At 66.0% G+C, this 14,357-nt stretch overlaps 2 protein-coding genes across 2 annotated transcripts; both read right to left on the bottom strand.

Annotated features, from left to right (window-relative positions):
- Positions 1–1,215: 1,215 nt before the first annotated feature.
- LOC120764162 (cilia- and flagella-associated protein 45-like) lies at positions 1,216–7,024 on the bottom strand. The gene is made up of 12 exons (XM_040087967.1): positions 6,989–7,024; positions 6,458–6,585; positions 5,991–6,132; positions 5,384–5,557; positions 5,057–5,235; positions 4,795–4,924; positions 4,408–4,554; positions 3,682–3,795; positions 3,288–3,481; positions 2,910–3,134; positions 2,122–2,745; positions 1,216–1,231 (listed from the first exon to the last, which is right to left on the bottom strand). The coding sequence occupies exons 1-11, from the start codon at positions 7,022–7,024 to the stop codon at positions 2,667–2,669; spliced, it is 1,548 nt and encodes a 515-aa protein (XP_039943901.1). The 3' UTR covers positions 1,216–1,231; positions 2,122–2,666.
- A 503-nt stretch (positions 7,025–7,527) lies between these two features.
- Positions 7,528–10,671, bottom strand: TAGLN2 (transgelin 2). The gene is made up of 5 exons (XM_040088224.1): positions 10,590–10,671; positions 8,476–8,689; positions 8,228–8,402; positions 8,019–8,121; positions 7,528–7,940 (listed from the first exon to the last, which is right to left on the bottom strand). The coding sequence occupies exons 2-5, from the start codon at positions 8,665–8,667 to the stop codon at positions 7,799–7,801; spliced, it is 612 nt and encodes a 203-aa protein (XP_039944158.1). The 5' UTR covers positions 8,668–8,689; positions 10,590–10,671; the 3' UTR covers positions 7,528–7,798.
- Positions 10,672–14,357: the final 3,686 nt, after the last annotated feature.

The raw sequence follows: 14,357 nt of genomic DNA, 5'->3' as shown, positions 1-14,357 counted from the left end.
TTAAATTTGACAAAAAGACAACCAGGAGACAGAAATAAAGCAAAAGTTCTCGGCCAGGGTGCCGAGAGAGCACACCTTGACTCAGAAAAACATTCCTTTAAATGTACCAGGTTGTTAAATATTCAAAAAAAAAACCCTTAATGCATTATTCAAGCACTTCTCTTGAGTTCTTAGATATTCCCTTGGGTTTAGCCCCCCAACCTGTCCTATTTCACCAAATTAACATTTTAATACTCTTTGTAGATAAAGTCCTCGGTGGCGTCTCTTTGTTGTCCTGTGTCTTATTTTTCTCCTACCAGGGGATCAATAAATTCTTCCGTTGGGAACGTGGGGGTCCGTCCTTGTTATCTTCATTTAGATATTCCAAGAATGAGGGGAAATTCCGGATTATCTTTCTTTATTTTCCTGGTTTGGTTTCTAAAAAAGCTGGTTTTCAAAATTTGGTGCAGTTATGATCGCGGCCGGCAGGGGGCGCTGCGGCGAGCCCTCCCGGCCAGCAGGGGGCGCTGTAGGGATACCTCCCGGCCAGCAGGAGGCGCTGTAGGGATACCTCCCGGCCAGCAGGGGGCGCTGCGACAGAGGCTCGAAGCCCTCAGGGCGCCATGGCGGCCGCAAGGAGGAAGGTGAGGGCGTAGCGAAGGTGAGGGTGTTACCCCCGCACACTGACGCCCTTGGCACCAGCTGCCAGCAGCAGAGGAGGCGGCAGCGGCGGCTGGAATCCCCTCACAGCAGCGGGCACAGGTGGGGAAGGTGGGCAGAGTTCCATCGCAGTGCCGACTTGCAGCCCAGCAGAAGTTGTGTCCGAGCCCACAACCTCTCATGGCCCCGTGAGGCAACTCCTCCAGAAAAATCCCAAGTGGAAAGAACCGCTCCCCAGCCAAAACTCCCAAACCCCTCTCTCCTTCCCCAGACCGTTTTGTTGGTGTGCCAGAGCTATCAGCCGGCTCCATTGGTTTAACTCACTCACCACCCATCCACCCCAGAGGAGCCCCTCTCTCCCTCCTCCCAGTGCCTTCATGTTGACAGTGGGAAAAATTCACTCTGAAACCAAAACGCATACCGGGGGCTCTTGAGGGCTCAGCAGCTGTGGCTGAGCGCTCCCAGCTCTCCAGGTCACGGTTCATGCCAGGGATGGGGTCCTGCAGTCCCGGTCGGTGCCGTGTTGCCCTGTTCTGGTGGCCGTCGGTCCCTGTTGTTCTTGCACCCTGAGCAGCCCCACAGCAGAAGGGTCCTGGGAGAGCCCAGGGCAGAGATTGAGCTGTGGAATTGCCTCTGTCTCCACAGCAGCTCTGCCAAAGCCCAACGATGCCCTTGGGCTCCCTGAAACCCCTTCTCCTGAGGGAATCTGTGCCAAGGATTCCGGGAGCCTCAAGATGAATCCCAAGGGAATCCCAGCCAGTTTCGGCCATTCCCAGCTGGGGTCACTTCATCTCCCTGTTGGGATCTCTCTGTCAGGCCAGGAACAGAGATGGATTCTGCCCCTATGGATCTCGATGGCATCAGGGGGCATCGTGCCCTGGGGTCACCTAAAGCCGTGTGCTGCCGTGGCTCTGCTGTGCCAGGCTGTGGATCCACACAGTCCAAGGGATCCCAGTGTCCCTTTGGCCACCTGGCAGGAGCCAGGGCCCCTCTAGTCCTGCTCATGGCACTCGCTGCTCACTCCTTGTAAATATGACCTGGAGGTCCTTTCCAGAGAATGGGAAGCAACATCATCCCTCCTGTTCTGCCCACAGGGGACTGGAGCAGATTTAACCTTGCAGAATTTCCTGTGGTGGTGGTGGTTGTTCCTTTTAACTCCCATCCCTGTGCTGCCAGGGCACAGGTGGGTTTTCCATCCCGTTTCCTCTCCATGGTCCTGCAGGTAAACCCACAGGTTTGGGAGCACTGGGAGGAGGAGGAGAGCAGAGCAGAGCAAGAGCCCCGTGGAAAACACTGCTCAGAAAATGTCATTTGTTGAAAAACTCAGTCAATGCGTGTGCTGGTTTGAAAGTAAACCAGCAGGAGAAATGAACACCACACCTTGAGAGAGATTTCAGCTCAGAATTACAATTTCATAGAAAGATTACCATAAATGCAATGATACAGAAAAACTGGCTTAAAACCGCAAAGGCAGAGTACAACCTGTCAGTCAGGGTGGTGGATGAAGTCCCGTTGAAGTGATGGTTGCAGAATTGTCGGAAGCAGTGGTCCTGGGGAAGGTCTGGCCCTCCTCTAGGTCCCTCGAGCAGCGGTGGTGTCCCAGGTCCCCAAAGAGCCCAGGTAATGTATGGTCAGATTCAGGCAGGAATGTTCAATTCCTTCAGGACAGGGGATTTCACAATGGAATTCTGTATTCCTGAGGCTCAGGGGATCCTTGATGGCCTCCACAGGCTGCCCACGGGGACACTGAGCCATGATGGCCCAGGTGAGCCCTTAGGCTGGGTGTCCTCACCACAGCTGAGTCACTTTGGGAACACAGACACAGAATTCACCTCCTTCCCTTTTCTAACACCCAGCCTGAGGGGCCGGCTGGGAGTGACCCATCCATGAACAGATCAGCAGGATGCTGGGGATGGGAGCAGAATACAGCGTGGTTACACCTACAGCCTCGTCCTTGTAACCCAGGACAACGGAAATGGAGCCCCAAACCTGTGGGGAATCCCAGATGCTCCCTCATGAGGCTGGGCCTAGGAGGAGGCTGCACTGGCTCTGCTCTGAGCCCTGCGCTCCACGTGGGCACGATATTTGTCAGGAATTCCGGTGGCTCTGCAGAGGAGAGAATCCATCAGGCTCCCGATGGATCTGGCGCCCTGCAGCAGGGCCCGTGTGCTGGGGATGCAGAGGGAGCCGGGAGGTGGCCCGGGCTGGGACACCAGCAAGGACTCAGGGAGCCCAGGGAGCCCAGGAGAGCAGCGCTGGCAGCGCCTGACCTGAACTCCTGCAGCTTCTGCTGCCTGAGCTGGGCGAGGCGCTGGCGGCGCTGCCGCAGCTCCTGCTCCTGCTGCCGGCCCTCCTCAATGACGGCCGCCCGCTCCCGCTCCCGCTGCTGCTGGAGCTCCTGGATCTGCTGCCGGAGATATTGGGCGTGGGCGCGCTGCCGCAGCTCCCTCTGCTCCCGCTCCAGCTTCTCCCGCTCCAGCTGCTCCTGATGGGCCCTGCGGGAGAGCCGGGCTGGCTCAGGGACCCTGCCACGAGCCCTCACACCTGGCACAGCCCCCGGGCTGGCACCGGAGCCCCCAGAGCCACCAGCTGGCACCGGGAGCCCCCCGGCCACGGCCGCAGCAATCCCTGGGTCCCGTGGGCCTCACTTGAGCACCCTCTGGAACTCCTGGCGGTCCTGCTCCACCTGCATGGCCAGGTACTGCTCCTTCTGGGCCACCTGCTCCAGCCGGTCCTGCCTCAGCTGCTGCTCCAGCTCGGCCTTCTTCCGCGCCTTCTCCAGCTCCTGCCGGCGCCACTCCCGGTCTGCGACCTCCTGGTTCCTCTTGGCCCTCAGAGCGTCCTGCCCAAATCGGGGACACAGCCGGGCTTCCCTCAGGGGCAGCTCTGGAAGCCCTCGGCCACGGCTCTGGCTCTGCCGGCACCGCTCCAGGACATCCCCCGGCTCCGGGGGCCGCTCCTGCAGACCCCCCACATCCAGGCGCTGCCTCTCTGCCGGCCTGGGGACAGGGACGGTGACAGGGGAGCACCCGGGCCACTCACCAGCTCTGCCTGCCAGTCCTGGGCCTGCTCCTGCATGGCCCTGAGCCGCGCCAGCTCCTTCTCCTTCTCCAGGCGCAGCTGCTCCTGCTCGGCCTCCCAGGCGGCCTCACGCTCCTAAGGGGTGGGACAGAGCCCTGGGGTGAGGGACAGAGCCCTGGGGTGAGGGACAGAGCCCCGGGGTGAGGGACAGAGCCCCGGGGTAAAGGACAGAGCCCCGGGGTGAGGGAGAGAGCCCTGGGGTGAGGGACAGAGCCCCAGGGTGGGACAGAGCCCCGGGGTGAGGGACAGAGCCCCGGGGTGAGGGACAGAGCCCCGGGGTGAGGAACAGAGCCCCGGGGTGAGGGACAGAGCCCCGGGGTGAGGGACAGAACCCCGGGGTGAGGGACAGAGCCCCGGGGTGAGGGACAGAGCCCCAGGGTGAGGGACAGAGCCCCGGGGTGAGGGACAGAACCCCGGGGTGAGGGACAGAGCCCCGGGGTGAGGGACAGAGCCCCAGGGTGAGGGACAGAGCCCTGGGGTGAGGGACAGAGCCCTGGGGTGAGGGACAGAGCCCCGGGGTGAGGGACAGAGCCCCAGAGTGAGGGACAGAGCCCCGGGGTGAGGGACAGAGCCCTGGGGTGAGGGACAGAGCCCTGGGGTGAGGGACAGAGCCCCGGGGTGAGGGACAGAGCCCCAGGGCAGCTCCTGCAGCCCCTGCCCAGCCCACCAGGAGCTCGCAGCTCTTACAGCCTTCTGCCGCTGCTGCTCCAGCACCCGCTCGTCCTCCAGCCTCTCCCGCTCGTGCTGTTGATCCTTCAGCCTCTGGCTCTCCACGTTCAAACGTCGAATCTCGGCATGGATCTGCTTTAGTTTCTCCTGTTTCTGCTCCCAGGCCTGGAAATGCCACGCAGGGTTGAAGGCCACCAGGCTCAGTGCTCCTTCCTCCTCCTCCTCCTCGCTCAGGGCAGGCAGGCTTTGGCTCATCTCCCAGGGATGCCACAAAGTCCCCATGGGACCACAGCTCTGATCCCGCTGGCTGCTGTCCCTGCTCCCTGAGCGTGGCTGATGCAGCACTGCCAGACCCTTTCCAGCCAGGTGGAAACCTCCCTGCAGCCCCCTGTTCCCTGCTCCCACCTTCCGATCCTCCCTCTTCATCTGCTCCAGGCGCTCCAGCTGCCTCTGGCCCTCCTGGTACAGCTCCTCGGCCCTCAGCGCCCTCTCCTCTGCGTTCTGCTCCATCTGTTTCACAATGTCCTGCCTGGCTCTGCAGTAGGAGAGCACCAGGTTCCCCCCGGCTCCATGCTGCTCCCCAGCGTGGCAGCGCTGGCACGGACGGGGCTGGTGTGGTGGGAACGGGCCGGATGCCTGCGTGGGGAAGAGGGAGCCCTGTGCCCACCTCATCAGCTCCTGCTTCCTGTGGCGCTCCAGCTCCTCCTGCACCTCCGTGCCCTTGTCCCGCTCCATTTCCATCATCTTGTCCAGGCGCTTCTCCTCCTCGGCCAGCTCCTTGTGGATCATCTGCTTCTCCAGCACTTGCTTGTCCCGGATCATGTTGCACTTGGCACTGAGGAACAGCTGCGGGGACCAGAGGTGTCTGTGGCTTGGAGCCGCCGCGGGGCACAGGGAGCACGGAGGGCACGGGAAGGAGAGGAAGAGCCTGGCAGCACGAGGAGCAGGGGAGGCTCAGGCAGCGCCAGGTGACAGCGGGGAGCGCCGGCCCTACCGCGTTCAGTGCCCGCATCTCTTCATCCTGCTCCAGCCTCATCCTGGCTGCCCGCTGCAGCAGCTTCTGCTTCTCCTGCTGCTCCTGCTGCTCCTCCCGGTCACTCCCACGGTCCCTCTTGTCCTCCAGTTCTGCCTTTCTCTGCTCCTCCAGCTGGGCCTTTTTCAGGGTTTCCTGCGGGGACAGAGAGCGCTGCCCAGTCCGAGGGCTGGCCGGGCTCTCGCTCCAGGTGCCGCATTCCCGGCACAGGGTGGGGACGTGACGGGCTCCTGGGGCCCTGGCACGGCCGTGGGCACCCCTTCCCACATCTCTGGGCAGACACTCCGTGCCTTTGGGAGGCTGGAAGCGCTGGGCACAATCCCAGGGTTGCTGCCCGGCTCTCAGTGCAGCCCCGAGCCCTGCAGCCTTTGCTGTGCCCCAAACCGGGAGGGACAAAAGGGAGCCCCTCGGTGAAGCCCCCCACCCCAGAGCCTGGCCGTGGAGCAGGAAAGGAGGGAGCAGGGAAGGAGGGAGCAGGGAAGGAGGGAGCAGGGAAGGAGGGAGCAGGAAAGGAGGGAGCAGGGAAGGAGGGAGCAGGGAAGGAGGGAGCAGGAAAGGAGATGCCTACGAAAGCAGCGTCCTGTCTGGCTCTCAGGGTCTTCAGCCTGTCCCAGTGCTCCACCTCAGTCGGGGCTTGAGCTGATTCCTTGATCCTCTCATATTCCTTTTCCCCAATGATGAGACACGGCTCAGGCTTCTCCTGGGGAATGCTGGGGAGCACAGGGACAGAGCTCAGCGGCACCGAGCCCCCAGCAGCTCCCTGTGTTCCCTGAGCTGCCCGAGCTGCCCACTCGGCCCCGGCCAGCCCAGAGCAATGCGGGAAGCGCTGGGGAAGCCCTGGGCACCCGGCTCTCCTGATTTGGGGTGAGGCAGGAAGGGAAAGCGTGGTGAAAGTGGCACCAGGGGTGCAGGGGGGGCAGGATCCCCGTGGGTGGCCAGGGCACACTGCCAATCCCTGCTCCCCAGAGATTTTGGGATGGTGCAGTGACACCCACGAAGCCCCAAACACCCCTCAGAGCTTGGCCAGACCCTTACATGAGATCCCGGATCAGGTCCTTGGTGATGACTCGGATGGTCTTGAGCTTGGGCTTGACGGAGAGCTGCTCTCGAGGATGTTGTGGCACATCCTGAGAGATCGCGGCGGGGTCGCGGGAGCCCGTGACCTGCGGAAATAAAAAGTTTGAGGGACCCGATCCCCCCCACCCGGCGCTCCCCGGACAGCCACCGATCCCGGCAGGAGCTCTGGGCCGGGATCGGCCGCGGGGCTGCCGGGGACACTCCCGGAGGGGACAGAGGGGCCGGGGGGCAGCGGGAGGAGCTGGACATTCTGCGGGGGGTGGGAGGGCTGGGGAGCTCGAGGGGGAGACTTCGGGACGGACGGACTGAAATCCCGGCGGGGAAAGCTGGAGACTGCGGGCGAGGAGGGAGCCCCGGGAGGAAGCCCCGGCACGGAGGGACCGGGATCCTGTGCCGGCAGTCGCGGCTGCCATCGCGCTGTCCCGGAGCCGACCGTCACAACGTGGCGGAACCGACGGCTGAGATGTGTCTGCGACAGCGTGGCCGGACCCGCTGTCGCGATGTGTCGGGACAGATTGTTGCCATGGCGACACCCTAACAGCTTGCAGGGCGTCCGGGCACGGGCCGGGGCGGGGCGGGGAATTGGGGGTGGGGTCTCAGGCAGGAGGGGCGGGGCTGGGCGGAGCAGTGTCGCCGGTGCGCTCGCACCTGTCCCGTGTGCCGTGTTCCTTGCACAGACCTCCTTCAAGTGTCGCTACGTGAGCACGACACACGCGACCCCCCCTCTCCCTGGGGGTCCTGGGGGTGTCGCCAGTGGTGCCCCCTCCCCTCCCTGCCCCGCCCTCTCAAGCCCCACCCCTCTCATTGCCCCGCCCCATCAGCACCTTCCTCATGCCCCGCCCTGTCCCTATTGACCCCGCCCCATCGGTTGTGTCCCCGCCCCTCCACGTGGCCCCCGCCACCGAGGCCGTGGGGGTCCCTGCACCCTCAGAGCGGGGTCCCCCCTCGTAACCCAGCAGGAGCCCCCCCGCCCTCCCCCAACCCCAAATCACGACCCCATCCCCAAATCACGACCATCCAGGCCTGGAAAGAAAAGGAACTGTTTTATTGGGGCACAGGGGTTGCTCCCCAACACGCTGGGGGGGCCCTCCAGCAGCCCCCAAGGCACTGCGGCACTGCGGCACCCAGCCAAATAATAATAATAAAAAAAAATGACTTTGGTCCTGATAAAACTGGCGGGGGGGGGGGGGGGCGGCTGCCCGGGCCGGGGGACACCCGGCTGGTCCACGGCGGCGGGGGTTAAGGCAGTTTGGGGGGGGGGTCCCCGGCAGGCGGAGGCCTGGGGGGGTCCGGAGGGGCTCAGAGGATCTGGCGGGGCATCCCGTAGCCCGTCATGCCAGCCTGCGAGGCGCCCCGGTTGGTGCCCATCTGCAGCCCGATGACGCTCTGCCCCTCCTTCAGCTTGTCCTCGGAGAAGACGCGCCGGTTCTCCTGCGACTTCCTGCGGGCACGGAGAGGTGTCAGCATCCCCCCGGGACCCCACAGCCCGGCCTCCTGCTCCTGCAGCACCCACACCTACTTGGGGAACCAGTTGGGGTCTCCCACGAAGAGCCCGTCGCCCTTGGCCACGGCCAGGCTGCCCAGGTTCATCAGGGTCCTCTGCACGCACGCCATGTTCTTCCCTGGAAGATCCACAGCAGGCTCAGCTCCGTCTCCATCTCCATCTCCATCATCTCCATCATTTCCATCTCCATCCCCGTCCCACCCCACAGCCTCCGGGTCACTCACCTTCCCACAGATCCACGGTCTGGAAGATGTCGGTGGCCGCGATGCCGTAGCGCTCAGCCGCCTGCAGAAACTGCGAGATCTGCTCCATCTGCTTGAAGGCCATGGTCGATGCCTGGATTTTGGCCACGGGCGCTTGTCCCCGCGGGTGGAGGCTGTTGATGAGCCGGCACAGCACCTGCAGGCAGGGACGGGGGCTCAGGCGTGCGGCACCGTCACCCCCTGCCCCGGCTGGCCCCAGGGCTACTCACTGTGCCATCCTTCAGCCACTGCTGGAAGCCGTCCCTGCCGGGCGCCGGCTGCGCCACCGCGCTGCCGCCGTCACCGCCGCACTGCGCCAGGATCCAGCGCACCAGCACCTGCTCCAGCTCGGGGTCGTACTGCCGGTCGATCTTCTGCTGCACCTCCCGGCTCAGCCCGTACGATGGGCCCCGGTTTGCCATGCTGACGGCGGGGGGTGGGGGTCTGCAGGGATGGGACCCCCCATCAGCGGCACTGGTGGCACTGGAGCACCCAGCGTGGGACGGAGGGAGCCCCGTGACCTCGGCGTGGCAGAGCCCCATCCTGCCTGGACGTCCGGCACGGAGCCTTATCACCCGTGCCAGGCGCTGCCCAGGCTCTGCCCTCTTCCTGCCCAGCTGGCCGGGAGCGGGCGCCGGGTCTGTGCCCACCCAAGGGGCAAATGTCCCCGGGCAGGGTGGGCAGCACTGCGTCCCCTCTGTGCCCGAGCGGGCTCCGCTCCGAGCATCTCGGCCCCGCCGCCGCTCACGGACTTGGCAGGCGCTGGGGGCCGGTCGGAGCTTGTTTGCGGATCTCGCCCGTTTGCTCGGGCCTGGAGCCAGATCCGGGACTGGCGCAGGAGCGTGGGGCCAGGGCCGATGGCGGCAGCGTCCCCACCCCGGCGGGGCAGCCAGACCCCACCCCTGGCCAGGTGCTGCCTGTGCCAAGGTGCCGCTTGGAGCGGTGCCACCCGTGCTGGAGATTATGGAGGTTGTGCCCACGGGGGGACGTGAGCTGCGTGTGCAGCCAGGGCGTCCCGAGCCCGCTGGGTCCCTCTGTCCCCTCTGCCCTCCAGGGTCGTGGTGGGCACAGGGCGCTGCCCACCTGTGCATGGCCCCCATGCCCTGCCCTGCCCTGCCGCGCTGGCATTTGGGGGCACTGAGAAGCCGGAACACATGCAGGTGCCTTGCCTGTCCCGGTGTCCCTGTCGCAGCTGGGGACATGTGGCAGCTGCCGCCCGGGGGTTGCCCAGCTCACACCCGGGGGTGCCAGGCTCAGCTCGGGGCGGAGCTCGCCCCTGTCACACACCGGGCTTCAGGTCCAGGGGTGCAGTCACCAGGAGCAGCCCCAGGACGTGCTGCTGGTAGGGACAGGAGGAAAACCAACCCCGGCCAGGGGTGCCCCCGGAGCCAAAGCCTTGGGGCGCCGTGGGGATCTCCGGGGCGAGGCCTGGGGCACGGGAACCCCGCGGGGGATGGTGCGGGGAGCGCCCGGCCGGGGGCCAAGGCGTTGGGAAACAAAGAGGAGCTGGAACTGGGATCATTTCCCGACCCAGCCGGGGCTTGCCCAGGCGGGGGGGGGGTGGGACGGACACACCCGGACCCAGCCGCGCTGCCCCGGCGACCTCTGGACCCCGCGGCAGGGTGCTGCGCCCAACCCGACTGCGGCTGCGGACCCTCCGGCCATCGTGGGGGCAGCCAGGGTCACAGTTAGGGGGGCAGCCACCCGGGGGTCTCCAGAGACAGCCTGGGAACCCCTGAACTCCCTCCTAGGACCGGCAGGAAAGGGGCTGCACCCAGCCCCGCTGGGACCGAGCCACCCTGGGGACCCCCGAGACCCTCCAGTGCCAGCAGGGAGGGAACCTCAACCAGCAAAAGGCCACTTGGGGGACCCCTGACACACCCCAGGGACAGCAGGGAGGGGCTGTACCCAAGGCTCGACCACCATGGGGTCCCCAGAGCCCCCCGGGGCCAGCGGGGAGGGGACCCCGGGGGGCACACGGCCACCCCCGGCGGTGGCGGGGAGGGGACGGGTGCCAGCCCCTGCGGGCGCGCCCCGGGGCTCCCTGCACGGCGGGGCCGGAAGCCGCACCCGGGTCCCGTTTCCCGGGCGCGGCCGCGTGTCCCGGCGGCTCCGCGGGCGCGGTCCGGCCGCAACGGCCACCGGGGCGAGCGGGGGGGACAGCCCGGGGGACCCTGGGCGAGCCCCGGGGGCTGAGCGGCCGCTCCCCGGCCGCTCCCCATCTCCGCCCCTGTCGCTGTCCCGGTCCGCATCTCTCGCGTCGCTCCCGGTGCCCGGTACCACCCCGATCCATCACCTGCGCCCGGTGCCCGGTACCCGGTACCCGGTGCCAGCCCCTCCCTACCTGCGGCGCCGGTCCCGCGCTCCCGGGGCGGCAGTGCCGGATGCCGCCGCCCGCGCCCTTTTCACGGCTGATGTCACCGCGGCCGGGGGCGGCCCGGGACCGCCCGGGACCGCCCGGCACCGCCCGCCCCCGGGGCGGGATCCGCCGGGGCCGCGGCCAGGGCAGGGACCGAGCCGACACCGCGCCCCGGGGCAGCCCCGCCCCGAGGGGAGGACACGGGGGGACAGGGGGACTGTGGTGGGGACAGGGTGGCTGTGATGAGGACAGGGTTGTCATGGTGGGGACAGAGTGACTGTGATGGGGACAGGGTGACTGTGACAGGGACAGGGTTGTCATGGTGGGGACAGGGTGGCTGTGATGAGGACAGGGTTGTCATGGTGGGGACAGAGTGACTGTGATGCGGACAGGTTGGCTGTGGTGGGGGCAGGATTGTCATGGTGGGGACAGGGTGACTGTGACTGTGATGGGGACAGGTTGACTGTGATGGGGACAGGTTGGCTGTGGTGGGGACAGGATTGTCATGGTGGGGACAGGGTGGCTGTGGTGGCCAAGATGAGGATGGGGTGGCCACAGTGGCGAGGGGACAAAGGGGTTATGTGGGGACACTTGTGGCTGTGTTGGCCGAGGTGAAGATGGGGTGGTCATAGCGAGGAGGGAACGGCTGTGGTGAGGACGATGGTTACGGAGGGGACAGGGTGTCCGTGGTGGGGACAGGGTGTCTGTGGTGGGGACAGGGTGTCCGTGGTGGGGACAGGGTGTCTGTGGTGGGGACAGGGTGTCCGTGGTGGGGACAGGGCAGCCCTGCTAGCAGGGGGATACAGTGGCTTTGTGGGGACAGACCGGCTGTGGTGGCCATGCTGGGGTCAGTGTGGTCATGGTGGGGACAGAATGGCCGCAGTGAGGACGGGGCGGCCGCAGAGGGGATACAGAGCTTGTGGGAGGGACAGTGTGGCTGTGGTGGGGACAGGGTGACCACGGTGGCAAGGACAGGGTGGCTGTGGTGGCAGGGGGACACAGGGGGATACGGGGGCAGGGTGGCTGTGGTGGCTGAGGTCAGGATGGGGGATAGCTGTGGTGTTCAGTGTCACACAGGGCGGCTGCGGTGACAGTGCCACACAGGATGAGGGTGGTGGCTGAGGTGGGGAGGGGGTGGCTCCTGTAGGGACACGGTGGCTGTGGTGACAGGCAGACACAGGGCTCTGCGTGGGGACAGTGTGGCCGTGGTGGCTGAGGTGAGGACACGGTGGCTTTGGTGGGAGCAGTGTGGCTGCAGTAACAGGGACAGAGTGACCATGATGCGGACAGGCTGGCCAGAACCCCCCTGAGGATTTTGGGGGCGGTGGCTGTGGTGACAAAACCTGTCATGGTGGCAGTAAGGAACGAGGCTGTGATGGGGACAGAATCCCCACAGTGACACGTGGTGGGTGCCAGGGCCCTGCTGCGACGATGATGGGGACAACCAGGGCCTGGCTCTGGTGGCAGGGGGACAGCTCAGGGCTGGGGGGAGGACGTGACCTCCCCAGCACCCGCAGTGGCCCCGGTGGCGCCGGGAGAAACGATGGCGTTTGCACAAGTCCCGTCTCCATGGGAATCGCGACCAAAACAACAAACAAAACCTCGGCTCGAGGCCACCGGCCGCCTCCGGAACCGGTGGCAGGGCCACTGCTGCCGTGCCCCCGTCACCCCGCCCACCCCTCAGCACCCAGCTCAGCGCCCGCCGTCCCCAGCCCACCTGGAGCTCAGCTGTGGTGCCACCAGAGCTCGGCTGTGGACCAGCCCAGGAGTGTCCCCTTGCCCTGCCCGGGCCCCTCCCGCACCCATGGGTGCCACAGGGTGGGGCGCGTGTGGTCACTTTAGCCCTCTAAGCGTTGTGGGTGTCCCCTGGGGATTTTGGGTGGTGTTTCCTGTGGCTGTGGTGACATGGGTGGGGGACACATGGAGGAGGGGACCAGGGCAGGGAGTGGCACCTGGGTGACCCATGGGACTCGGGTGACATGGGGGGAACAAGGTCAGGGGGTGACAGAGAGGTGCAGGAACAGGGGTAGGGTTAGGGGGTGACAGGAGGGAGGTGACACAGGGGCAGGACCTGGGGGTGACAAACAGGTTTGGGGTGACACGTGGGGGAGGCCCAGGGTGACACAAGGGTGACGGGAACAGGGACACTGGGGCGGGATCCTGGAAGGTCTCAGCCAGAGGATGATGATTTGGGGACAGGACACCCGGGGGTGGCACAGGGCAGGAGCCAGGGGGACAAGGAGCATATAGAGGTGATGGGGTGTCCCGTTCTGGGGGGACACGGGTGGGGACAATGTGGGGGTCACCCAGGCAGGACCCCCAAAGGGCACAGTGGGGGTTGACACAGCAGGGAGGGGACCTTGGGGACAAACTCAGGCAGGGACATAACAGAGCAGGGGGCACAGTGTGATGTGGGGCAGGGCCGGGGGACAATGGGCAGGGGGACACGGGGGGGACATCGCAGGGGGACATCACGGGGGGGGGACAGGAGTGGGTGTGGCAGAGGAAGAAAGGGGGAAGTGATGGGGGACATGGGAGGACACGAAGGGAGAGTGGCAGGGGGGACAGGGGAACGTCACGGGAGAAGGGGGAACACGCGGGGAAATGACGGGGAGGGGACACCGAGGGACAGGGGTGGGTGTGACAGGGGACACGATGGGAACACGGGGTGGGTGTGACAGGGGACACGATGGGAACACGGGGGGACATGGGGTGGGTGTGACAGGGGACACGATGGGAACACGGGGGGACACGGGGTGGGTGTGACAGGGTGACACGATGGGAACACGGGGGGACACGGGGTGGGTGTGACAGGGGACATGATGGGAACACGGGGGGACAGGGGGTGGGTGTGACAGGGTGACACGATGGGAACACGGGGGGACACGGGGTGGGTGTGACAGGGTGACACGATGGGAACACGGGGGGACACGGGGTGGGTGTGACAGGGTGACACGGTGGGAACACGGGGGGACATGGGGTGGGCGTGGCAGGGTGACACGATGGGAACACGGGGGGACACGGGTGGGTGTGACAGGGTGACACGGTGGGAACACGGGGGGACACGGGGTGGGCGTGGCAGGGTGACACGATGGGAACACGGGGGGACACAGGGTGGGTGTGACAAGGGGACACGGTGGGAACACGGGGGGACACGGGGTGGGTGTGACAGGGTGACACGATGGGAACACGGGGGGACACGGGGTGGGTGTGACAGGGTGACACGGTGGGAACACGGGGGGACATGGGGTGGGTGTGACAGGGTGACACGGTGGGAACACGGGGGGACACGGGGTGGGTGTGACAGGGGACACGATGGGAACACGGGGGGACACGGGGTGGGTGTGACAGGGGACACGATGGGAACACGGGGGGACACGGGGTGGGTGTGACAGGGGACACGATGGGAACACGGGGGGACACGGGGTGGGTGTGACAGGGTGACACGATGGGAACATGGGGGGACACTGGGTGGGTGTGACAGGGGACACGGTGGGAACACGGGGGGACATGGGGTGGGTGTGACAGGGTGACACGAAGGGAACACGGGGGGACATGGGGTGGGCGTGGCAGGGGACACAGGAGGAAGAGACGTGGGGGACACGGGGAGACAGGGCCGGACGTGGCGGGGGGACACGATGGCCGGACGTGGCAGCGACACAAGGGGACATCAGCGGGGGGACACGGGGTGGGCGTGGCAGGGGGACACGATGGGAATACGGGGGGACACAGGGTGGGTGTGGCAGGGGGACA

Source organism: Hirundo rustica, chromosome 29 (genome assembly GCF_015227805.2).
Source record: "Hirundo rustica isolate bHirRus1 chromosome 29, bHirRus1.pri.v3, whole genome shotgun sequence".
Lineage (NCBI taxonomy): Eukaryota > Metazoa > Chordata > Aves > Passeriformes > Hirundinidae > Hirundo > Hirundo rustica.
This window is presented reverse-complemented; position numbering and strand designations above follow the sequence as displayed.

Coding starts and splice junctions, on each gene's coding strand:
- TAGLN2 (XM_040088224.1), bottom strand. CDS start 8,667: ATGGCAAACCGGGGCCCATCGTACGGGCTGAGCCGGGAGGTGCAGCAG. Junction 8,403..8,475: donor AGTGGCTGAAGGATGGCACA/GTGAGTAGCCCT, acceptor CCCTGCCTGCAG/GTGCTGTGCCGGCTCATCAA. Junction 7,941..8,018: donor GACCCCAACTGGTTCCCCAA/GTAGGTGTGGGT, acceptor CCGTGCCCGCAG/GAAGTCGCAGGAGAACCGGC.
- LOC120764162 (XM_040087967.1), bottom strand. CDS start 7,024: ATGGCAACAATCTGTCCCGACACATCGCGACAGCGG. Junction 5,558..5,990: donor CCAGACAGGACGCTGCTTTC/GTAGGCATCTCC, acceptor CTGTCCCCGCAG/GAAACCCTGAAAAAGGCCCA. Junction 3,482..3,681: donor AGGACTGGCAGGCAGAGCTG/GTGAGTGGCCCG, acceptor CGATTTGGGCAG/GACGCTCTGAGGGCCAAGAG.